The sequence below is a fragment of the Artemia franciscana genome, chromosome 15 (assembly GCF_032884065.1).
Source record: "Artemia franciscana chromosome 15, ASM3288406v1, whole genome shotgun sequence".
Classification (NCBI taxonomy): Eukaryota; Metazoa; Arthropoda; class Branchiopoda; order Anostraca; family Artemiidae; genus Artemia; species Artemia franciscana.
The window spans coordinates 22474963-22499740 of record NC_088877.1 but is presented as its reverse complement, the minus strand read 5'-3'; the positions used below and the strand labels follow the sequence as shown (position 1 = coordinate 22499740).

The 24778-nt window shown below is 35.7% G+C and overlaps 2 protein-coding genes across 5 annotated transcripts in view; both read left to right on the top strand.

The window, feature by feature from the left end:
- Positions 1-22183, top strand: part of LOC136036194 (anaphase-promoting complex subunit 2-like) — a 32023-nt gene extending 9840 nt beyond the window's left edge. The window contains exons 2-3 of the mRNA XM_065718279.1: positions 4697-6885; positions 22067-22183. Coding sequence (XP_065574351.1) covers positions 4706-6885; positions 22067-22070 — 2184 coding nt within the window. The 5' untranslated portion in view covers positions 4697-4705 and the 3' untranslated portion in view covers positions 22071-22183. The remainder of the gene's footprint in view (positions 1-4696; positions 6886-22066) is intronic.
- Positions 22095-24778, top strand: part of LOC136036193 (uncharacterized) — a 139323-nt gene continuing 136639 nt past the window's right edge. For all 4 annotated transcript variants that reach the window (XM_065718275.1, XM_065718273.1, XM_065718274.1 and 1 more), the window contains exon 1: positions 22095-22226. The gene's annotated coding sequence lies outside the window, so the exon portion shown is untranslated. The remainder of the gene's footprint in view (positions 22227-24778) is intronic.

The following is a 24778-nucleotide window of genomic DNA, read 5'->3' as shown; positions in this document are numbered from 1 at the left end:
GAGAAATATGATCCTTGGCAGATATTACAGAATTGGGCAGCACACTAGGCATAGGGGCAGTGTTCCTTTTTTGAGGCTTGGAATCAATTTTTTTCTAGATTTGTTACTTCCTCCTGAAGGGGTGAAATTTAAATCAGCCAGAATAGATTTAGGGCTAGTCAATGGAGATGCCATACTACTTGTTGGGGATCTTTGTTGTGGTGTACTAATTATACTAGGGGTCCATTTCCATGGAAGAGTCTTACTACTTTCCTTTAAAGTAGGAATGTTTTCCTTGAGAATACTGCTGTATGATTTTGCAACTATTCCACTGGTAGGTTTTTTTTTTCCTAGCAATTTTCAAAACTTGATGTCTTTCCAAATATTAGGGGCATACTCTTTTGTCAAATGAGTTGTGATCTCCTTTACAATTGGTTCACTTAGGCTTAGAACTGCAGGATTGGTGTGAGTGCTCTTCAAGACAAATATTACATTGGGTCTTGGTGGACTTGCAGTTTTTAGAGACATGACCTAACTTCATGCATTTGGTGCACTGTATAGGCTTTTCTTGGTATAATCTAAATGGCTTTGGCTGGTTAAACAGGAAAATTTTTTCTACCATAGTTGAGAGAGGTAAAATAAATAAGACACTTTTGCTCAGTACAAGTCCAGCTTCATTTGGCCTACTCAGTCGGAAGGCCTCTAGCACTGGTATCTCTTCACCTTTGGAGTTCATTAGACCTTCTTTAAGATCTAATAGTGGGATTTCAGGGGGGACATTGTAGATCACAATTTTTTGTTGCTGTCCTGTTTGTAATGTTGATTTTAAACTAACTGTGACATATATGTTATTGATGCAGCTAATTTCTAGGGCTTTTTTGGTGTCTTTACCATCCAGTAACAAAACATCTAGGACTCCATCACTTGTAATATTTGCAATAAAGTTGCATTTCAATATTTTGTAAAGGTGCATCCTGATCTTTAAAATTTCTTTAGTTGTGAACATATCTGATTTGTTAGTTGGGGTGAAATGCACAAGAGGTTTTGGTAGAGGGGATCTAGTAGTTTGTTTCAGGTTTATTCTCAGTCCTTCTGGCTTAGGGGTAGTTTCAGGAGGGGTATTGGAGATCTTCTTTCTCTTTCTGCTTTCAACTAGCTGAAAATCATCATTGGAGTCTGATTGACTACTAGTACAAAGAGAAACATCTTCAACAGCTAACATCATGACTGTACTATCATCGTGACTGGTTTCATCATCATCAGAGGGATGTACATCCCCCCAGGGCTGGCCCCCTTCCAGAAGGGGGCCAGATGCATCTAGTTTTGACATTCACTCAAGGAAGGGAAAAGGAGAGTAAACTATGTGTAAGGCACTATAATTTATATATAGAGCTTGAAAATAATCGACCAAAAAGGATATTTGGTCAGCTTCTTCCTCCCTGTAATACAAGATTTATAAAATTTCTCTAGTACAGTGATCTGAAGCACGTATTGAAAATTCGAAAAACACTTCAAGAAATGAGTTGCATTTTTGAAGGCCTTACAAAATAATAACTGAGACCGGTTATTCATGCTGATTTATGGATAAAAATTCGTTATGAAAATGGAAGTGTGGTTATTTTCTTAACACCTTGCTTTTTCGTAAAGTGCTTGCTTGCTTATTCTTATTATTGACGTGTAGTCAATATAATTTTCATTAGCATGTCTTGTAAGCCAGTTTTTATGCCATTGTTGTTGTTTTTTACAAATGCCACTTTTTCGGTGCTGAGACTGAGCTCGGCATCAATTAAATAAAATAAAGAGCAAGTTTGTTTTCATACAAAAGTAAAGAGCTACATTAAATCTTCAAACGAACAGAAATTATTCCATATATTAGGGGAACTACCCCTTACCTCCTCCTCGGCCTCTACTCTGCATGCTAAAGCTTGACTTTTTGTCCTAATTCTTTGAGAGCAACTGTTCAAACAGAGGGGCTGCTGAGTTGTAACACGAATTGTTTTGAAACCAGCATAAAATTTTGGCATAAAGAGCAAGCAGTTACTGACAAGGTAGTCCCCCTCATATACAGAATAACTTCTGTTTATTTTAAGTTTTAGTGGCGTTCTTTAATTTTGTGTCAAATTTTTTTATTTAGTTCTGATAATTTTCCAAATCATGCTCAGGCCTATCAAAGATATAATGGGATATAGCAAGATATAAAGTAAAATTCTCAAAGCGCCTATGGTTTGTTGGCATGATTGGCATTATTAAGTTAACGTTGCCTAATAATAATATGTTGGTAAAGAGCTTCTTGATGCTGCAAATTTAAAAAAAATAACAACGCTGTAAGTTTTATTTCAAAAGAAGTGGCCTGTATTTACTTTTAAAATAGACTAAATATGCCCTAAATAAGTTGACCTTTATTTCAAAATTAATTTTTAAAAAAGCTTTCCGAAAGAGAAGTTTTTAAAAGAAGAGTAAAGGTCATATAAAACTTAAGATCAGCAAGGAAAATATGTATAATAATTAAAATTCATAATGACCGGGAATTACAACTAAAGAATAAATGCAACCCAAAACGAACAGAAACTAAATAAACAATCATAGCAAACAAACATACAACAGTAACCAATATAAATGAATATTCAATTTCCAATCGAATGAGCCCCCTCCTAAGTTTGTACGACCGCCGCTTCCATATGAAGTGTCTCTGGAGAAAAACGACATTAAAGCCTTATGACCTTTAATTTAGGCAACTCTATAGCAGTGCCTCTGATATAGCATAGAATCCCGGTGCAAAAGCACCGCTCGGTTTGTTTTGCTTTTGATTTTCGGTATTGCAATATCCGCCACGGATTCTTAATCAACAATCTTAAAAATTCTTCAATACCACCTTTGGTGAAAATCAACTCCTGTTTGTGAACAGTGTTCTCAGTGTTTCTTGATTTTGGATTTCCGAATTATTATGTTAGCCTCAGATTTTGTAATTAACAACTTCAGATTCCTTTTACTATCAAATTTGGCTAAACCCAAATGTAATTCGTGGAAAGCTTGAGCTTAGTATGTTCTGATGTGTGGTAGTCTTAATCATGGGTCAAAACGGGTTCAACTAGATAAACAAATTTCTGGTAGGGGGGGATTTAAAGGAGATATGGGCTCAAGGGTTTTACTTTGGGACTTCAAGTCTTATAGATTGAAACTCTGCGCATTACATTTGATTTTCAACTAAGTCTGACGCATAACTATTTATGAAATGTATATTCAACGTTTCTTGAGTGTGGACTTCTATATTAGTATGAGATTTGTAATCAGTGAAGTTTACAGTGGGTAGGGACAGCCTGATTTATGCACTAGACATTTTTCTATTGTGTATGTCCATGTTGCAAAATTAGCTTCATAGTTAGAATCTGCAAGCTCAGAAACTCTTCAATATCATTTTTATTGAAAATATAAAATGTGGGGAGGGGGAGGGTTGAAGGGTATGGTCCCATGGCCCTCTTTTGTATGGTATTTCAGGATTTCACTTTTCCACTAATGATGTTTTAGGTTCTCCAAAGTGAAAACCACCATGATGGCTCATTTTTCAGTTACCACCACTGCTCATGGCATGACCGCTTCTGTTATTGCTACTCCCACCTCAAGCTTCACAACTATTACTGCTTCCACTGTGACTGTTCTGACCAGGATGATTCCCACCACAAACACCTCTATGATGTTTACTCCAACCATCTCTACTGCTTCCACATTTCTATTATTAATTTGCATTTGCTGTTTCTAATAATAACCTAAATTGCCAACATTAGTGCCATTAATATACACAAAAACTATATCAGTTAAAGATGAACGTAAATTAGATTAAAAAAAAAAATCAACGAAAAGTAAAAGGGGAATTTATAACTTAGCCTAGCAGAAATTAGCTTGTATGAGATCTCAAACTTTAAGTGATCAGCAATTATTGTGGAAGAAGAAATAAACCTTAAACTAACATATATAGAAAAAAAAACAATGAGTTTAAACTTAAGGTGGACAGAAATATCAGCAAATAATTACGTTGCCATCACCCCTTTAACCACCACCCCACCCCCGAAAAAGAAAAGGCTAGTTCAGTATTCGCACTTCACTGAGAAGAAAATATTGGCCACTGTGACAAGTTTTCTCTTTTTTTTGTAACATTAGAAAAAAGATTATAAGAAGCTCATATTTCCAAGAAATATTTGTTTTTTAATTTCAGTTTATTTTTAACAGTTAGTTTAGTGTTACTAGTCTAAAATTTGGTATATATTGGTTCTCTCTGTGTTTCCTTTGTTTTAAATCCGTTCTTTGCAAATGGGTTCAATATCAGTTGCCTAAGCAAAACGTTCGACTTTAGCTATCTGCACTATTTTCAATAAAGTGCAAATAACCTTTCTGTGGGTTTGGGTGGGGGGGGGGAGGGTAAAATCACACCGATTTTCGGCAAAAACAAATCGACAAAATGGCAAAAAAAATGTATGATTTAAGTAATTTATCAAGTCCTAAGTTCGCTTTTAATTTTGATGGGATAGCTTTGTTTTTTGATTCTATTCATGAAAACAACATCTTTTGGACTGATATTCAATACAGCTCGTTCTTCCTGCTTTAACCTCTGAGTTCCTATCTCCTAGCTGAATATCCATAGTTTTCTATTTCAGTATGTCAAAGTAAGATTAGAGACCTTATATTGTTTCTATTATATATTTTTTTCACGTTTTTTTTGCAGCCACACAAAATGGACCCCAAATATGAAAATATTATTCTTATGCTTGGATCATCAGAAAATCCTGTGTTTCAGAAACTAGCCAAAGAGTTCCATATTGAGCTTCTTATAGGAGAACTCCAGACTGAAGTTTTGCCAATCTTTCAGAGAAATTTAGAGAAAAAGCACACTTCACTGAATGAAAGTCATAAACAAATGACTGATAATATAAAGTATCTATCAGAGCATGTTGAAAGAATAATTGCTGTTACTACTGAACTGAAAGCCGACGTTAAGACGGAAAGAATCGTAAGATTGATTAAAGCTTATTTATTGCAACACTTAAGTGAATATTTAACTAACAGTTTTTGTGAATATTTTTGTTCTGTGTTTAAAATACACGAGAATATGTCAAAAGATGCAGCATTTGATATTAATGACTCTGGTGATGATATAACAAATGAATGTTTGCAATGTGGACAGGATATTGATCAGTGTACCTGTTTAGTTATTTTTGATGGATTTATTAACAATTGTGAGATGTTAAAAAAACTGGATATATATGCAGTTCTTTGTGGGATAGCTATTGATAGATCTCTTGAGCTCTGTATTGAACAGCATGTTAAGGAAGTTTGCCAAGGTACTTTCGAAGTATCTTATCTTGCCCATCTTGAAAATTGGATTTTAAATGTAGCTGTGGTTTGGCTTAAAATTGTGTCACCAGTCAATGTTGAAAATGAATATGAGTTGTCTAAGATCACTGAAAAACTGAAAAATAAAGTTTCCCATGTCTTTGTAAGTGAAAGAAAGAATCAATTATTCAATATAATAATAGATTACCCAGAAAGTCAGCCTGCCTTAGAGGACCTTTGCTTTTGGCTAAAAAAAACAAATAGCTATAGTGAGGTCATGGAAGCGCTAACTGAAAGTCTTCAAACTAGATTACTTCATCCTGGGGTAAACACAACAGATATTTTAACAGCTTATGTTTCAACCATGAAATCTTTGAATATTCTTGATCCATCTGTAGCAATGCTCGAGGCGATTTGTATCCCTGTGAGAAATTATTTGAAAAGGCGGGAAGATACTATTAGGTGTATTGTTACAAGTTTGACTGATGATAGTGCGGGTGACTTGGCTGAAGAGTTGACTAGATCTGCCCCCTTGACTCATGCACATCTAGAAGAGGGGGCTGAACAAGACTATGAGCTATGGGAGCCAGACCCTGCACACGCTCGTCGTGAAGGTGAGTTGCAAAGTGTAAAAAAGGGAGATATTATTACTACCCTTGTTTCTATTTATGGCGGTAAAGATTTATTTGTGAAGGAATATCAAAATTTGCTTTGTCTTAGACTATTATCACAAACTGATCCAAACCTGGATAGGGAAATTAAATACTTGGAATTGTTGAAGTTAAGGTTCGGTGAATCTCAGTTGCATTCTTGTGAAGTGATGCTTCAGGACGTTGTCAACTCCAAGCGAATGAATACCATTTTAGTTGATCTCTTGAAAGAAAGAGGATGTTCTATGAAATTGGAGAGTATAGTAATATCAGCTCAGTATTGGCCGCAAACGAAGGATGAAGTGAAAGTGATCTTACCTGCTGGAATGGAGCATTATTTGTGTGACTATGAAATGGCTTATAATCAGCTCAAAGTGAATCGAGCGTTGACGTGGAAAACAAACTTGGGACACATGAAAGTTCTACTTGAGTTGGGAAATAAAAGCATTGAAATAACTACGAGTCAAATTAATGTAGCTGTATTATGGAGCTTTCAAGAACAGGAATCTTGGAAGATTGATTGTTTGGCTAGATTTTTAGGCATGACTGTATCACACTTAAGACAGAGAATTGCTTTTTGGGTGAAACAAGGCATCTTAAAAGAAGATTCTATTGCTGTGTATCTGGCTGATGATATTACTCCCACCAGTCATGTTAACAACAAAATTGTGGATATAGAGAGTGAAGAAGAAGACATGACATCAGAAGCAACAAAAAAAGAAAGCTGCATGGATGGCTATTGGAACTATATACATGGAATGCTTACTAATTTGGATACTTTGTCAGCAGAACGAATTCATCATATGCTTTCTATGTTTGCTGTTCCAAACGGCAATGAGTTTACCATTGAGGATGTTGTTGGTTTTCTTGAGAGTCAAGTGAAAGCTGGAGCTCTTGTCTACACAACTGGGTCTTATAGACTATCTAAGCAGTAATTTTTTTCTTCTATGTATTAAGTGGTACATATGTATATGAGCACTCCCCAGAAATAAAGCCTGAGAGGGGGTGGGGTGGGGGTCACACATGGAGAGGAAGCTTACTTACTGTACGCGAATCTGTTGAACAAAAAAAAAGAAATTGAAGTCACAGCAATTGCTGAAGTGTGCATTTTTAAGCAGCCAATTGCTAGTTTTTTTCAACGTTGTTTTGAAAAAAAATTATTGTAAATTATTGTTTAACTATAAAAAAAACTATTGTTTACTGAAAAATGAAGTTTTGTCTACTATACTGTGCACATATGCCAAAAATTAGCCTCAAGGCAATTACTTCTCCTAGTTTTCTCCCCTGTACAGCATCGTCAAAAGAAAATGGTCCACTATTAGTTATTTCTTTTAAAAATGGTGCAGTTCGTCCCTTCTTCTGGAATTAACAAAATTCTAACTTCATCATATTCAGATAATTAGTTCTTATTCATATTCAGGTTAACGTTAACTACATCCCTGCCTCCTAGACTACATACAAAAGTTTCCATTTTTTTTTTTTCAAAGCGGCATCATGAACCAACTGGTGATGATGAATAAAAGTAAAAAAGTAAATAAGACAGCACTAGACCCTTAAGGTCCAAACCGGCGGTGCTGATCTCCATTTCATGGCTTTTCACCCGCGAAGTGCAATGGGGGGCTGGGGACCAACCACCCTGTGCTTTCACACACCTTTCTGTTTATCTCCCCCAGATTTCTCCAGGTACCTATTTTGAACTGGGTCGGCTCTGGCTGAGCTTACACGCCATTGACCCCCGTCCCAAACCAAATAACTGGTCACAACTGTGATTGAACCCTTGCCCGTAGGACAAAGGATTATCACACCACCGCGCCAACCACTTAGCCAGGACGGCTTAAACAGTGTTGATGAATAAGTCCAACACATAATATAAACCAACAAAATCAGCGGTCTTTTTATATAGCCTAAAGCCATGTCAAGGCCTTAACCTTAGGGGAGGAAGTGTATTTAAACTGGAAGAGAATGTGAAAATTCCATAAATAGAAATTTTTGAATTTAAAAGATGAAAGAATTTTACTATTATATTATTTAGGTCAGAGGATGGGATAAACCGTGCTGTTACCAAAATAATTATAAATGAAACTGTGAACCAGCAAAATTAGTGTTTGACATAGTGCTATATCCAGGCATTAAGAGGGGGGGGGGGGCTGTAATGAGGGTTGGCAATCTTGGTGCAAGATTCCCCTTCTAAACTAGCTAGTGTAACTGTTTATTTTAGCCTCTTTTCTCAACTAAGCACTATAGTAACAAAATTTCGACATTATACAGTCTGAAAAATTCTACCTATTGGATTTCCAGAGTTGCTTACACTTTAACTGTATCTGTCAGTCCCCCCACCCCCAAGGCCTGGGCACAGACCTAGTCTGTATGCGAAAGTTTGCTTATTTTGTTGTTCAGCATTATCTCTTGTGCTTATTTCTCATTAGTGGTTGATACGTAATATCAGTTTGAAAGAAAAAAACAACAAAAAAACAGTGTATTTTCATCTATAGCCGTAGGCTATATCCAGGCATTGGGGGAGAGGGGTTGCTGGAATGCAGTTAGACTAAAGGTGATTCTAAAAATTAAATAAGTGAAAACGTTATGAATATAGTGAAGTAAGAATTTTGTTATTGAAGGGTTTATTTCAGAACAGGGGATGAACTGACATTTTCCAAAATAAATGTATTGAGTATTGAAATCAGAGTGAAAAGTAATTTACAGGATGTATGAAGAAACATAGTAATAAGTTTAAGGTGTAGATTTTGGCCTCTCTCAGGGACAGTTCCATTTGAAAACACTGAGTAATGTAACGAGAAGAAGTTAATCAAAAGGAACGTGCATGTTACAAAACCTAAGAAATGTTTATGAGCTATGAGCCTATGACCATTGTAAAGAAGAAGGAGAACAATCAAACGAATGTTTTGCCTGTATAAAAATTTTTATGGTTTCTGTAAAACTATTATCATTTGACAAAAAGGTTTTTTTTGTGAAAGAAAAAAAATATATATATACAGATTTTCAAACATGTGTGCTTTTTTTGTTTTACAAGTTAAGATGTAATATAAGACCAGTAACATCCATTATTGATTATATTTCTGAATGTATAACTGACTAAATATTATATGGAATTCTAATAGTTCGATCTAATACAACCGTAATTTATGTCTCTGTACTTGATTCTGATCTACAGGGGCGGATCTTAAGCAAAATTTTGGGGGAGACTCAATGTGATATGGGCACCAATGACCAAAATCTTGGGGGGGGGGTAAATGTGACAAAGGTGCCAATAATTGACCAAGTTGACAAATTTATTCTAAAAAAAGTGAAAAAAGAAAAGAAGGGAAAGGGGGCGGTAGAAAAAAATCTTGCGGAGGGGGCTGGGATCCCTCTGGCTCCCCTGGATCCTCCAGTGCTGATCTATATTATTAGGCTCACAAGAGCCAACACATCCATTCCAGGTCATCATAAAGGAAGTAAGGCAGATAGATACCTGATGATTTCTGATTTTCCATTTTATTTTGGTGTTCTGCCACATCTCGATCAGTACAGACTAAGCAGTGCGTCTCCAATCTAGTACATTTTTTCCTGGTCGCTTCGCTTTGGAGGGGTGGTTGTTGAAACTTGATAAGGGGTTTGTTTGATCGAAATATGAAAGTTTCAGGGGCTTCTTTAAGAATTGCGAAGGATCGATGGGTAACCAGCCCCTGCCTTTATTGTACTTGAGAGACCCCATGCCCTCCATGGAATCGGGTCACAATCTAAAGATCCAATCGAAATGAAAGAAAAATCTTGGAAATGTTTATCCAAGTAAGGGGGCATGATCCTCGTTGCCCAAAGTGTAAGGGTTCTAACTTAGGCGATCATTCCAACCTTCATATATTTTAAGAGAGATTCTATCAGTTATAGAGCCTATCATTTTTGTTACAATTAGAACTTTCCGAGAAATTTGAATATGTATTGATTATTGTGATGGTAAAATTGTACTAGACTTAGTATAGTTTCTTCCGACCCCTGTATATGTACAACTTTCTGTTAAATCTGAAGTTTAGTATAATTTTGCCAAACTGACACAGATTCAGCACATTAGCTCGGAAACTCAGCTATTTTTTCCGTAGTCTGGATTCAAACGTTTAATCTTCAGTGTCTCACGTCCATGGCTGTCACGTATGGGAGGGAGTGCCCCCCCCCCCGATGTTTTTGGTCACTCGGTAAAAAGAAAAAAACTGGTAAAATTCTTTGTTCAGTTCAGTAAAAAACCACGAAAATACTGACCTGTCATCTACAAAAATTTCGAACTTGGTCAGTAAGCACAGCAGTTTTACTGACTCCTGCCGTGATTTTACAGATGGTGCCATGACTTTCAATTTGGTTAAATAAACAGCATTAAAATAGTAACATGATATATACCGAAATGTAAATGTCGATTGGTAAATGCAGCGGTTTTACCGACTCGTCCAGTGACTTTACGTATTGTATTCGAAATGGACATTATGCTAATTATTGACAAAATACAGTATACATATATATATATATATATATATATATATATATATATATATATATATATATATATATATATATATATATATATATATATATATATATATATATATATATATATATATATTCCAACGAAGGTCATTGAGAAGCTGTTGAATTTCTTGCTTGAGAAATTAGTTTAATTAGCAAGACTAATTAGTCTTGCTTGAGACTAATTAGCAGATTTTTTTTCTGTAAGGTCGTTACTTAGTGTACCCTCACAGAACAGTCACATTTAATGCTTTAATGCTGTGAAACACCCTGCTTGAGCTGGAATGGCATAAATACGTGCATTCTGTATGCTTAAAAAACCATAGGAACCCTTCAAAAGGGTCCAACACTACCAGCATCTTATTAGCGGCAAGGCAGGCAAAGTACATCTTATCTGAACTAGATGTGATAGTTTGTAGTTACGAAATGTAAGTAAGGTGGGACTTGACTAAATAGTAGGGGCCTGTACCGTTTCTTTTTCTGTTTTTCTCTTTCGTTTGTCTTCTGTTTGTTTTTTGTTTGTTTTTTAGAAAATGGAAAAAATATGCCGTTTTGTTTCTGTTCTGTTTTTTATTCTTACCGTTTTTGCCGTTTCTGTTTTTCTTAAACCCGTTTTTATTCATTTTCCGTGTCTTGGTTACGAATAGTATCGGAGCGCATTCTAGTGACTGTTATTGAATTTGCGATACCTGCCATCTGTGAAAAGTATAAAAGCAGTAGCCTATTATTATGCATCTTTGAAAAATATGCATACCATTACACCCACTAGAGAAAGTGAAATTAGATTTGTAAACTTCTAGTTACATAAGCACGCATCTATGTGTGTATGTAAGGGAAATAGTTATTTATTTGAACCCTCTATACATACAAAAATGCAATTAGAGGAGCATAGAAAATAAATATACATAATAGAAAGACTCATCATCACAAACACTAAAAATACATAACAATGACTCACAAACGATTAATACACCCCAACGGAAAATCTACGACTGACTCAGATCGCTGTCTGAATCTGCCTTCTAAAACATCCATCACATATCATAAACACTCTGTAACGTTTGGAGATCTGACTGTTATGAGACCAAACAGGAACACGAAGAAAATACTTAAAAAATTTGAAAAAGACAGACGGAATTTGTTGACGTCCTGAAGAGGTAAAAAACTTCCGTAATGGTACCAGAAAAATAAATAGGGAGCCAAAAACGAGTTATAAAGCCGACCAAGCATTTTTTTGTCAAATTGGCCTTTAACTCTAGAGAAACGTCCATAGGTCTTCTTCAACTTTTCTCTCAGCATGTTTATTGTTAGTGATCTTTTTGCTCGAATCGAGGTCCCGAATGCAGGTCCAAGGTACTTGAAAGATGCACTGGCAACAGTTGAATCGGGCGGGTGATGACAACATAAAACGAGAAATTCAGTTTTAGCAGAAGCGACTGACAGCCCGATGTCCGACAACCCGGCATAAAGGCTGTTCACAGCAGCCTGCAGTGATTGCAAATTATCAGACAGCAGAAGAATGTCATCTGCATATGAAAGGTGACTTGCGTCAATAGATGGCTCGATGAGAAAATACGGTATTCTGCGGGTTGCACAGCGGATGGCATTGTTAAATATTACAGGACTTAACACTGAGCCCTGTTTTGCCCCACGACGCACAGAAATTCGGTTTCTATTAATATTTTCGACGTGGACACGTATAGAAATCTTTCGATACCATTGACACAGTAAGGCACAAATGAATGGGTTTACCCCACTTCTCAAAGGTGAAAAATGGCTTGGGAGTGTAGGATCGAATCAAAGGCTTAAGAAATATCTACTGCACAAACATATAAAGGTTTCTTCATTCGTTCATACCTCTCTAAAATAGACACAAAACTGCATGTGCATTCCCAACACCAAGACCCACACGAATAACAAACTGATGATTTCCATGATCACATAAATGAAAGAACTGTAATTGAACGATAAGAGTCACAAGATTGAGGGTCCCCTTTCTTTTTTAGGACACACGTAACAATGTCCTTGATCTATTCAAAATAGGGAAATGTATTCCCTTTTTTGAAAAGATTTTATTTTATTGGATATTTGGCTGGAAATGTATTCGCTCTTCTGAAAATATCTGAATTTTGCTTAGCAAAGTTGTGCTGTTGATTTTAAATTTCAGCTGTTTTGTCCGGATACTAGTACCATGGCTGAGCCAGCTAATGGCCTAAAGGAATTATTAGCTTTTCAGCTGAGGAGATATTTTTCGGCCTGTCCTAAGTTTGATATGCTACTCTTCACTAGAGCTGGTTTTTTTGGACCCTGTAGTTTACCGAAAAATTAGCGATATAGACAGAGATTCGGCTCGTCAGTCCATCTCCTCACTTCTCCAGGAGCCCATTACCTTAGCAGAGAAGTACCGAAGAACTCACTCAAATCCAACTGAAGTCCGCATCTTTCCCAATTGACGTCACTCCTACCATGGCAGGGGCTAACCAAAATACATCACCGACTTTAGGAATTCCAATTTGAAAATTGGAATACAGAATGAAGGTACATCAACATACATTCGAAAAAAATGTCTACTACAAAAATATTTAATCTGGATAACTTTTCATTAGAAATCTTTACTATAGAATGACTCGATCTTCAATCTTTCTTTCCAGAATAAGTGTCCTATAACCACCCTCCAATCACTTTTGACTCTTAAAAAGGGCACTAGAACTTTTTTTTTCAATCGAAATTGTTCTTTAAAAGTTCCTATAATAATGATTTCTATGATAGTGCTGCGTTACCTATCCCCTATGCTGCCTAGGCTTATATGCCCTTTTGAAAACCTGCATTCATATAGTCTTTTTGTTTAATTGAAACTCCCCTTATAAGTTTCATCTTAATACACTTAGCGTCATTAGTTACAGAAATTGATAGTATATACATAGTGGCTTTTGGCTAGTTCAAAATCCACCACAACTTATCCTGAAAAGTCCATCTTAATTATGTAAGCCGTTCTTGAGATATTGCTGTGTTACCCTTTTGACAATCTACATGGTCACACTTCGCTTTAGTTTAGTTCAACATCCGTGTAAATGTTCTTAAAAGCTTCACGTTAATACGCTTAGTTTGTGTAGTAGCAATAGTCGGCGTAGCAGTCGCATAGCAGTAGTAGCAGCATGCACATAGCATCTTTGGTTTTCTTGAAGATTCCCCTCTACACACGCTGAAGGTTTCAATTTAATGCCATATACCGTTCCTGAAGCATTGCTAATACGTTCTCTTGACAACCTGTATTCCTATAGTGTGTTTTGATTTACTTCTATATTGTTCCAATATTCCCCAAAATTTTCGCGTTTTTACCATTAGCTTTAGTGTAGTAGTAGTACCAGACTAGCAGTAATAATAGTCGCAGTAATAGTAGTAGCCGTAGGATTAATAGCAGTAGCCTTAGCTTTAGTAGCAGAAGTAGTAGTAACATGAATAGCAGCAGCAGTAGTAGCAGTATGAGTAGAGGCAGTTGCATTAGGATGCAAATATTATCTTTTGGTTGGTTCAATATTCACCACAACAAGCCCTGTAATTTTCAACTTCGCACACAAAACTGTTCCTAAAATACTACTGGTATACCCTTTTGACAATGTGTATGCACATGACGTGTTGTCATTCAGTTCACCCCCCCCCCTCAATATTCCCTGAAAATTTCACACTACTCATACCCTTAGGCATAGTTGCAATAGTCGTCACAGTAGTAGCAATAGCACTAATAGTACTATTAGTATTATTAATAGCTATAGCATTAGTATTAGTTGTAGTAGTAGTATTAACATATTACTTTTGGTCAGTTGAACATCCCCTCATCTAGTCCTTGAAGTTTCAACTTAATAGAATTAGCTCTTTCTATGACGTTGCTGATACGCCCTTTTAAGAATCTGTATATTCAAATAATTCCTGAAATTTTTATCCTAATAATCTTAAATAGCCTTTCAAATAGTTGTAATAGAAATAGTAGTAGTGGTAGTAAAAGTTGCAGTGGTAGCAGTATTAGATGTAGTGTGCACATATTGCCCTAGTCAATTGATCTTCCCATTTAAGCATTCTCTGAAAGTTCTAACTTAATACCCAAATTCATTCTTGACGTAGGCTACGCTCTTTTGACAATCTGCATGCACAAAGTGTGCTTTAGCTTAGTTCAAATCCCCCCCCCTAATATTCTCTCAAATTTTCTCCTTCGTGCACTTAGCTTTAATAGTTAGTATCACAGTAGTAGCGGTAATTTTAGGAGAAGTCGTAGCAGCAGTATTGTTGTACTAGTTGTAGTAACGGTAGTAGAAGCAGTCTTAATAGCCGTATTATTATGTTAATGTTGTTTTTTGGTTAGTTGAACATTCCCCTAATGATACTCCTGGAAGTTTCATGTTAATATGATAAGCCGTTCCAAAAATATTGCTGATACGCCTGTCTCAGCAATCTGTATGCACATATGCTGTTTTGATTTAGTTCAACTTCGGAACACTTCCCCCTTAACGTTTCCTCAGATGCTTATTTCAATATCCTGAGCCCCGGTAGTACTCACTGCAGAAGCAGTAATTTTAGTGGTAATAGTAGTAGCAGTAGTGGTAGCAGTATTAGTACTGGTAGTTGTAGTTGTTGGAGTAATAGTAGGTGTAGCTTGCAAATATTGCCCTTTTGGTCAATAGATATCTCCATTATCATTTCCTGAAAGTTCCAAATTGATATGCTTGGTCATTCCTGAGTTGGGCCCATTTGACAACCCGTATGCACATAACGTGTTTTGATTTAATTCAGTACTACCGTCAAACCCATAGGCAGCGCAATAGCGCTACCTAAGTAAAGAATGACGTTGGTAAAATGTTTTTTTTTTCAGTTTTTATGACCAAGGCACTTCGCATAGAAGCAGTTGTCGTAGAAACTTCAAAAGGAGTTCATTCAATTGGAAATTGAAAGTTCTAGTGCGCTTTTTAAAAGTCAAAAGTGGCTGGAAGGCAACCAGCCTTGACTCCCATCGTTTCCCCTTTTTAATTCTTAAATCAAATGTAAAAATTTATTACAAGCATTAACATAAACTTGATGATTTTCATTAGAGTTAAATGTAAGACCTTTTTGTGGATGTTTATGAAATTTTAGAAAAATAAATAAATAAGAGACTGAATCAAACTCGGCACAGTAGCGATGACAGTAAAGATTGATGCGTGGTTTGTATTTTTGGTTTTTCATCTTTAAGGATGGATAGTCACGAAAACTTGAAAGGTATTTCCTCCGATCGGAAATCAAGAGTTCTACAGCACTTTTTAAGGCTAGAAATCGATTTCAGGGTATCACCATAACCAGTACCCTTTTTTCCCCCGGCAGCCCTGTAATCCTCATGGCTTCAAATGAAGATTTTGGGATCTTGGCACCTAAAAAGGTCAAAAGTCTTAAAATCGTGTCTCTAAGGGCTATGAACCACGCACCTCAAAGGGCGATGCCCCTGAATCTTGCAAATGGCTCATTCTTTATAGATAAATTTATTTTAGCTGAAGAAGGCAGGTTGCAGATTGCTTAAACTAAGATCATGCAAGTGAAGGTATGGTCGGAGGCGAAAAATTGACCAATCGCCCTTTGAAACCGTACAGCTGCTAAATTTTTAGTATTGGTTGTCGCATTTACTGTTCAGAATTTTCTAAATCGACTAAAAAACAATATACACCGCCAGACACGGAGCAAATATTGATCTAGATTATATCCAAGTTGAGCAAGTCCATTAATTCAGTAAATCTCTTATGATTGATTATTTACTGCTAGGAGAGCCTTTAATATCTCGTGTTAATAATGATATAGGAAAAGAGACAAAAGTAAGGCAAAATGTCATTTATTTTCAAATAGCCAATTATTGATTATCAGGATGATAGTAATCAGGACATTCATTTCATCCAAAGATTCCTGGTTTTTGTAAGCAAATGTCAGCTAGTTCAGAAAGGGATCCAGTAGATGGTATTTTATCTGCAGCAAATAAAATACAGAACTATTTTATTTGGCATATTAATTTTAAGATAACGTCTTCCAAAAAAATAGGTTTTTCGAAATTTATTTTAGCTGAAGAAGGCAGGTTGCAGATTGCTTAAACTAAGATCATGCAAGTGTCGTGGAAAAACACGACAAAACTATAATTCTAGCTTAAAACCAACAGAAATTATAACGAATGAATTAATGAAGCCCAAAACCAATAGAAATTAAATGAATAATCACATTAAATTGATGTGAATTTTGATATTGAGTCGCTTATTTATTGCAATTTCTGTTTGTTTGGGTTTTATTTATTTATTATTGTTATTTTCTGGTAGTTTTATGCTTAGAAAATTATTTGTGTTTATTTTTGCTGATTTTTGGTCTAATGTAGGTCTTTACTTTTCTTTAAAAAACTTGTTTCATGAAAAGGTTTTCAAACTAACATAAATAGCAATGACGAAAAAGAAAACTCCAGTACAAGTGAAGGTTTACGCAGCGTTGAATCGAGTAGGTGCGGCCCGATTAGAATTTTTTTTGTAGGACCCCCTCCATAACGCAAGCCCCTTCCTCTTTTAACGTAAGCCATGATCGAACCGTAAATTGTCGTAATCACCGTTCAAAATCACCTTTAGGGGTCTGATGGGCGTGCTGTTAAATTGACTTTGTGAAAATTGTTTCAGCTATTAGCTGAAAATATTACGACAATTTACGGTTCGATAATGGCATACGTTAAAAGAAGCTAAAGCAAAATATGAGTTCCAGTTTCGTATTTGTTTGTGGAACTCATTAGAGAGCAAATGAAGTCCTGTAACAGGTCAAACACAATTCAATTGGGAAATTTTTGTTGTGGTAATGCAATTTGACAAAGTAGGCAGTAGCCCCTAAGTAAATCAACTTTATCGGCTGCTTCTCCTGCGGGCTAATGGAGGACTCCACAGTGAATACATAGCGTCCCAAGTTGAAGCGTCCCAATGACTTTTAACTCACACTTGCGTAGTTTACAACGTCTTTGTAGGTTTTTACTGGTTTTTACGCCGCAGTTTGTTGGTATCGAAGGTTGTGATGGTGATGTTCTTCTAACTTAATATTTTTTTCTTGTGCACTTTTATTTTTGGCTTGTTCTGACTATCGCTGTATTGTAACAGCACAGTTCTTTGTTCTTCTCTGTCATTTTTGACGCTTTTTAATGTTCGCGTGTCTGCCAACCCTACAACTCTTGTTTCTTCACTTTCATTTTTGACGCTTTTTAATGTTCGCTTTCGCGTGTCTGCTAACCCTACAACTCTTGTTTCTCCAGTTTCACTTTAAACACATTCTGATTCCTACTGCTGATTGTAATTATCGCTGCTTATTATCTTCTAAATTCCTATTTCTTTGTTCTCGCTATCTTATATCTTTTTGTCACAGATTTCTCTATTCTTCATTTTGATTTTGATCCGTTATGATTCTCATTGTCACATATATTGTAACTGCATATAATTTGTTCTTCCCTTTTGTTTTGAGTCATTTTGATTCTCGCTGCTACTTTTCTTTTAAATGCATGTTTCTGTCTTCAATTTAGTTTTTGATTTGTTCTTATTGTCGGTTCAAATTATATTTTAACTTTATATTTCTTAGGTCTTTATTTTCGTTTATCATTGCTTCAGACGCTTTTTCAGGGCCTTTTGCCTTAGCTGCTTGGGTAGGTCTTGTCTCTTGTGATGCTCTAGGTTCTTCATTATTACCCATCCGTTTACATTTCTCAGGTGATTGTATTGATCTTGTCTCATTTGATGATCCAATTTGTTCATTTTGAGCTTACGTTTTTGTCCTATTTTGTTCTTTTTGTCCTCAATTCGTTCTTATATTAATTTACGTTTGTGTCCCTAGATAATGTAAACTGCTGAAAATGCCTTTTGGAATTTATATCACCGAATATGGGCACACGAATTTACATTCTTGATTTACATTTTCTAAATTCTTGTTCTGTAAATTCTTAAAAACGGTTTTAAAATCTATTTTACTTGCGTCTTCAGCTTCAGTCAACATAATTATTAAACTATTTAATCTTTTCTGATTTATTGTTGATATCAGATAGTTTGCTTTTTATTGGTCTTAGCCTGGAAAAGGATCTCTTTTTCAGAACCTAAGCTTACTGAAATTGTTAAGAAAATTCCACAAATTTGAAAATCAGTTGTTCAGTCTGATGGCAGCGCGGGGCTCTTTTGGGTCCAATCGTTCCAATCGCCTTTTTTTCGGTCCTGAGTTTACAAGTAAGAGCTGAACAGTAGCAGGGCCACCGTCAAATTAAATCCTATTGAAGGAAAGAATGTCATTTGTGCTTCAGTGAAATTTATATGTATTTCCAAAAGTGTGCTTTTGTTTCCCAAAGCATGAGAAAAACTGCAAGAAAAGAAACTGTTTCTTAAAATAATAATATTAATGACCTTAAATTTACCTTTAGCATTGTAAAAGAGCACTTTTTTGTCGAAGCTTCTTTTCAAAATTATAAACAAATTAATGGCTTGACAAAAACTTTATTGAAAAGCAATTTACCAATTGATAACCTATATACTTAATTGAAAGGAATGTATTTAAAATCAGGGAAATATTGATTTATCAAACAGTTCGTGGTGACGAACTGTAAGTAAGGAGCGACCCGGCTCAATAGTAAGCAAAACTCTAAAAAACGGAATTTGGATACCACTAGATACATCAAAAGAATCGGATTTTTATGCTAATTTCAAATATACTAGTTTCATCAGGTTTATTCACCCAACAAAAGATACGAACCTGAGAATATTTGCCGGAAACTAAAAGCTCTAGTGCCCTCTTTAAGTGACCAAAAAACTGGAGGGCAACTAAGCGCCCTCCCCTGCTCATTTTTGTCAAAGTCACCCGATCAAAACTTTGAGATAGTCATTTTGTTAGCATAGTCGAAAAATCTAATAGCTATGACTTAATCACCCACATTCCCCTGGGGAAGGGCTGCAAGTTATGAGCTTTGGCCATTGTTACCATAGAGTATTGGTTATTGGGAAGTATACAGACATTTTCAAGGGGTTTGGTGGGGGAGGGGGGTTGGGGGGAGAAGTTTACGTTGGAGGATCTTTCCATGGCGGAATTTTTCATGGGAGAAGGGAATTTTCCATGAAGGGGGTGTCGGGTTTCTCAGCATCATTTAAAAAAGATCAAAAATTAAATAAAAAACAAGTTCTTTCACCTGAAAGTAAGGGCAACATTAAAAATTAAAACGAACAGAAATTATTACGTGTTTGAGGGGTTTTGCCCCCTCCTCAATACCTCGTTCTTTACGCGTGTTTTTAGTACGTTCATAAGAGCTATTTATTCTATTTGAACCCTTTGTGATTCAGGGGTTCATTCTTAAAGAATCGGAACATAATTCGAACTTTAGCGTAAAAAGCGAGGTATTGATGAGGGTTCAAACCCCCTCCCATACGTAATAAAAAATATACGAATATAGAAGTTCTTTACGAAAGTCAATTCGTAAGTTACGTATATTTTTACCAATAAAAACGTTCGGAAGTAAATTAAAAGCTCTAGTGCCCTTTTTAATTAACCAAAAAAATTGGAGGGCCACTAGACCTCCTCCCCTTCCCTTTTTTCTCAAAATCGTTCGATCGAAATTTTGAGAAAGTCATTTATCAAAAAAAAATTAATATGCAAATTTCGTTTTAATTATTCAAATGCGGTGAGCCAAAATCAAAACATGCATTAAAACAGAAACACTCAGAAATTAAGTAAAACAACAAGTTTTTTAAAACTGAAATTAAAGAGTGACATTAAAACTTAAAATGAACAAAAATTATTCCGTATATAAAAGGGGCTGTCTCCTCCTCAAAGTCTCGCTCTTTACGCTAAAGTTTTTATTATTTTAAAGAGTAGAGTTGTGAGAAGATGCAAAAGAATCAAACCTTAGTGCAAAGAGCGACACGTTGAGGAAGGGACAGCCCTTTCATATACGGAATAATTTCTGTTCGTTTTAAGTTCTAATGTCGCTCCAGGGAGCTAGGAAGTAAGATTGATTGTTTGATATGCGATATTGTATAATGTGGATGTTTTAATGTTACAATAATAAAACAGAAACCGTTGAAACTATGGTTTATGTCTAGTATAGGGTAATAAGGCTTTAGCCTTTCGAAGGAAGGGGCTGGTAGCCCTACTTCTACTGGTAATAATTTCTGTTCGTTTTAAGTTTGGTTAATAATTTTAATTATTCCGATAGCCAAGGCTGAATATGTTTGTCTTTCCTACTATTAATTTAAAAAGAAAGCTTCTCAAAGAAAAGTCAAGAGCCATACTAAAATTCAAGAGGAGCAGAAATAACGTCATATAAGGAGTCAAGCTACAAGCGACCAAACTTTACTACCAAAGGATAAACGAACAAAAATTAAAATAAATAATCCTCTCAAACATAGAGATAACAGATGGTGATATAGAAAGGTAACTCCTAAAACGAGTAAAACTTACAATGAACACTCAAATCAAATGGAAAACGAACAAAATTACTCCAAACAGGAGTTTGACAACTGATCCAACCCCCTGACCGTCAACACTCTAAAGTCTATTGCATTATTTGTGGGTTTTTTTTCTCTAAACTTTACGTATTTTGAACATTATGCTTTAATTTCTCAAATTATCGATGAGAAATTAGAAAATAAATCACTATGATAGTCAAGATGACTGGATATAACTAGTGAAAATAATTAAATGTTTTTAAATATAATGATATTAATTCCTGGAAATCTCAGCAATTCAATATTTTATTTAACTGTAACTATTTTATTTTTTAATCTTCGTAAATATGAAACAAATTACAATATTTTATTTTCAGTAAGCACAAATGGCGCAATAGGGATTCAATCTTCTACAGTTAGGGGAGAGAGAGGGCAGCAGCGAAAGTCCTGTTTGTGGTAACTTTTGTTCGTTTTATTTTGGCATGAGTATTTATTTTAATTTTTGCTCGTTTTAGTATTTTATTTATCTATGACAGTAACTGACGCTTGATGTAATTATTGATTTTAGTTTTTCTTTGAGTTCAACACCCCCCCCCCCCCAAGCATTCTTTGAATGTGTTAACTTGATAACCGTCCCTAACTATTCTTGAAATATTGAAGATATGCCATTATGACATCCTTGGTGCATGTAGTGTCTTTTTATTTTGTTAAAATTCTCTTTACTATGCCCTGAAAGTCCCAACTTAATACCCGTATTCGTTCCTGAGACAAATATAGATACTGTATTTACGCTCTTTTGACAACTTTCATGAACCTAGTATCTTCTGAATTATTGCAACATCCCTCTCAACATCTCCTGAAGTTTCTGATATAATAATCCTTTGCCATTCGTGAAACATTACAGATAACCCCTTTTGACAATCTGTACGTTCTATGCCATTAGTAGTGTACTATGCCAGATAGTTCTTGCACGTTAGAAGGTACGTGGAGCATGCTAAATTATGAAAGATTAGAAGCTATCTAATGCTACATTAGAAGGTAAGTGGAGCATGCTACATTATGATACAACAGAAATTTCTGCGGGATCGTCTGGTGGTAGTAGAGAATTTTAATGCGTATACTTCAAATTTATTAGAGGTAACTCCCGATTTTTTTCAGATAAGAATGCAGAAATCCTGCCGGATGTCTTCAGAATGCCCGTGGAGCAGTGACGACCAGTCTAATAGAATAAATATTTGGGGGAAAAGCCTATTAGCAGATGCTGAAGAAAATGACCTACCATTTTGTAATGGAAGATTCGGCAAGGACATAGGTACAGGTGAGTACAATTGCTTCTCCATGCCCGACCCAGTGTCATTGATTTTGCTTTGTAGATGTGGTGTTCGCTGCTTGTATTTTGGATTTTGAAGTCCTTCACGGGCTTGGTTCTGTTCATTTTCTGGTAAAGCTTTCTCTCTAGAATAGCAGGGTATCTAATATTGCTTTTCTCCACTATTTTAGCTCCTGGCTCGAGCCTTAGGGGGCAAAAAGGTTACGTCACGACTGAATTGAGGAAGAAAAAATAATGCTGAAGGATTAATTTTGCCCAGAAGAGATGTATGACAAGTTAAAGGATTTGCACGAATTTTCTTTGAACCCGAAATAATCACTGTCTCCCTGACACAATTCACGAAGAGGTTTGTCAGGTTCTGAAACCAGTACCACTGAAAATGGGCCCTTTTGATGGCAAGTGCAAACTCATCAAACTGGCCTGAGTTTGCTTATTTACTTACTGAAGAAGGTTGAAAATACTATTGGTCCATGGCAACGACATGAAACCTCTGTTTTACTCCTCTCAAATGAGGAGTCTCATTTGAGACTGATCCTACTGTAGAAAGCCCAAAGAGTGTGGGTAAATGATAAGATTGGAAACTGGCAACAGTATCAATGAAAAAAACTGTCAAGGCCATCTAGCATGTGGCGATAATTGGCATTTTTTCAGTGTAATAATAGAACTAACTGAATTAATTAGTATTATGTTTAAAATTGGGGTAGTAATAAGTGTCTGAGCTCAATGCCTGACAGAAAAACGATTAGAAAGCTTGAAGAAATGTCAAGTTTAGCCAGACGCTAGATGGCTAGTGCCAGTTTCCATTCTTATAAGTTACCCATACTCTTTGGGAGAGCCCATAATTGTTGGTTGCAAGTTTGTTTGGCAAATTGTTTGGTATTGCATAGGGGACACTGAGATTCAAATGACGAAGAAGGCTCTGAAAGTAGGTGTGCTTGCCTCCTTTGTGGGGAGTACGGGGATGGACGGATTCAAAGATATTTTTTTTTTGTGGGAATGTACCACTGCTCAAAGTTGCTTTGAAAACTTCTTCTAGGCACTTAATTATTGTGGTAAGAATTCTTATAGAGAAAGGTGTGGAGGTACGGAAGACGGTAATTTAAACGTGTTGAGTTTTACCGTTCATTTATTGTTGTTGTTATGGTACTGTATATGGCCACTGCAGTGGCAGTTTTAGGAGAGGACAGAGGGGGCAATTGCCCCGGGTGCAGAAATTTTAGGGGCACAAAATTTCAAATAAATAATCTGACGGCTATAATGATTTTGTAATTTAGAAGTTTAATTTTTATCAAAATTAAATAGTGGGTTCAGTTGGCAGTAAGTATAAACAAATTGAATCTAATATTTTCATATTTCCAATATCTTCGTCACCATTTCTTGAAATAAAAGTAATTAACAATAAAAGTAAAATATTCCAATGATTTAGACCCCTTTCAGTTGTTCCAGGAACTCCAAGAATTAAGAACATAATTTAACAATGACTAATTTTCTTAAAGAAACCAATAAGCGTTTTGGAATTAGTTGCTACCGGAAAATACCGAAAGGCACTATGTTATAATAGAAAAAAAAAAGGATTTCGATTGACAATTTAATATACATATGCTGATATTCGTTCCTTAAAATCTTCATAATTTTTTTATTTATTAAAGTCAAAAAGTGAAAACGTTTCTTATATATTTTGTTTTCAGTAAAGTGCAAAATATGCTCCGGTCTTGAAAAGGTTTCGGGGTTGTCAACCTTACTCATGTCAATTTTTGCTCTTTTTTAGTTTGACTCGGTTATTTATTGTTATTTCTGTTCGTTTTGGGTTTCATTTATTTATTGATGGTGATTTGTGATAGTTTTATACTTGAAAAATTATTTGACTTTATTTCTGCCCATTTTTGGTGTAATGGAGCTCTTTACTTTTCTTTGAAAATTTGTTTTGTGAAAAGTTTCTGTCTAAATTAATTTTTTAAAAAAGGAATGAAGAAATCCTATGGATTACCTAATATTTAACGCTTTATGAAATTCTGGTGAGACTAAAACCGTACAAATCTTCATACTTGTGTAGTTTTCAGATAAATACTTTTTTCGCGAAAAAACCTTTATCAAACCTTTCCCTACCCCTTTCTCTGCTTTCACCTGTTTTTGCTGTTTTACAATCTCGGAAAAACAATTTTCTGGGCACTTTGCTAGTTTTCTTTCTAGATTTAAAACGTTTTCTAGGGTCAGCAGCTCATAGACTACCGTGTCGTTGTAATATTTGTGCGTAAATTATCCGCCCTTTGTCATTTTCTTCCAATCTAAGAAGTAGTACTATTGTTATAACCATTTGGCTCAAAGTCAGTGAAGGTAAGGTACGATACTCATTAGATGCTTCCCATTAACGACTCTCAGCTAGCAACCTCGATCCTATTCTATGTAAAGATATTTCCTTTAATATTCGGTCTGAGGAGTTTTAAATGGGATACATAAAATATCCTTGGGGAATTTGACCTTGCGCATCGATCGAAGGGCTCTAACGGCGGCGCCCTAGAAGGAACTTGATCCTCGACTTT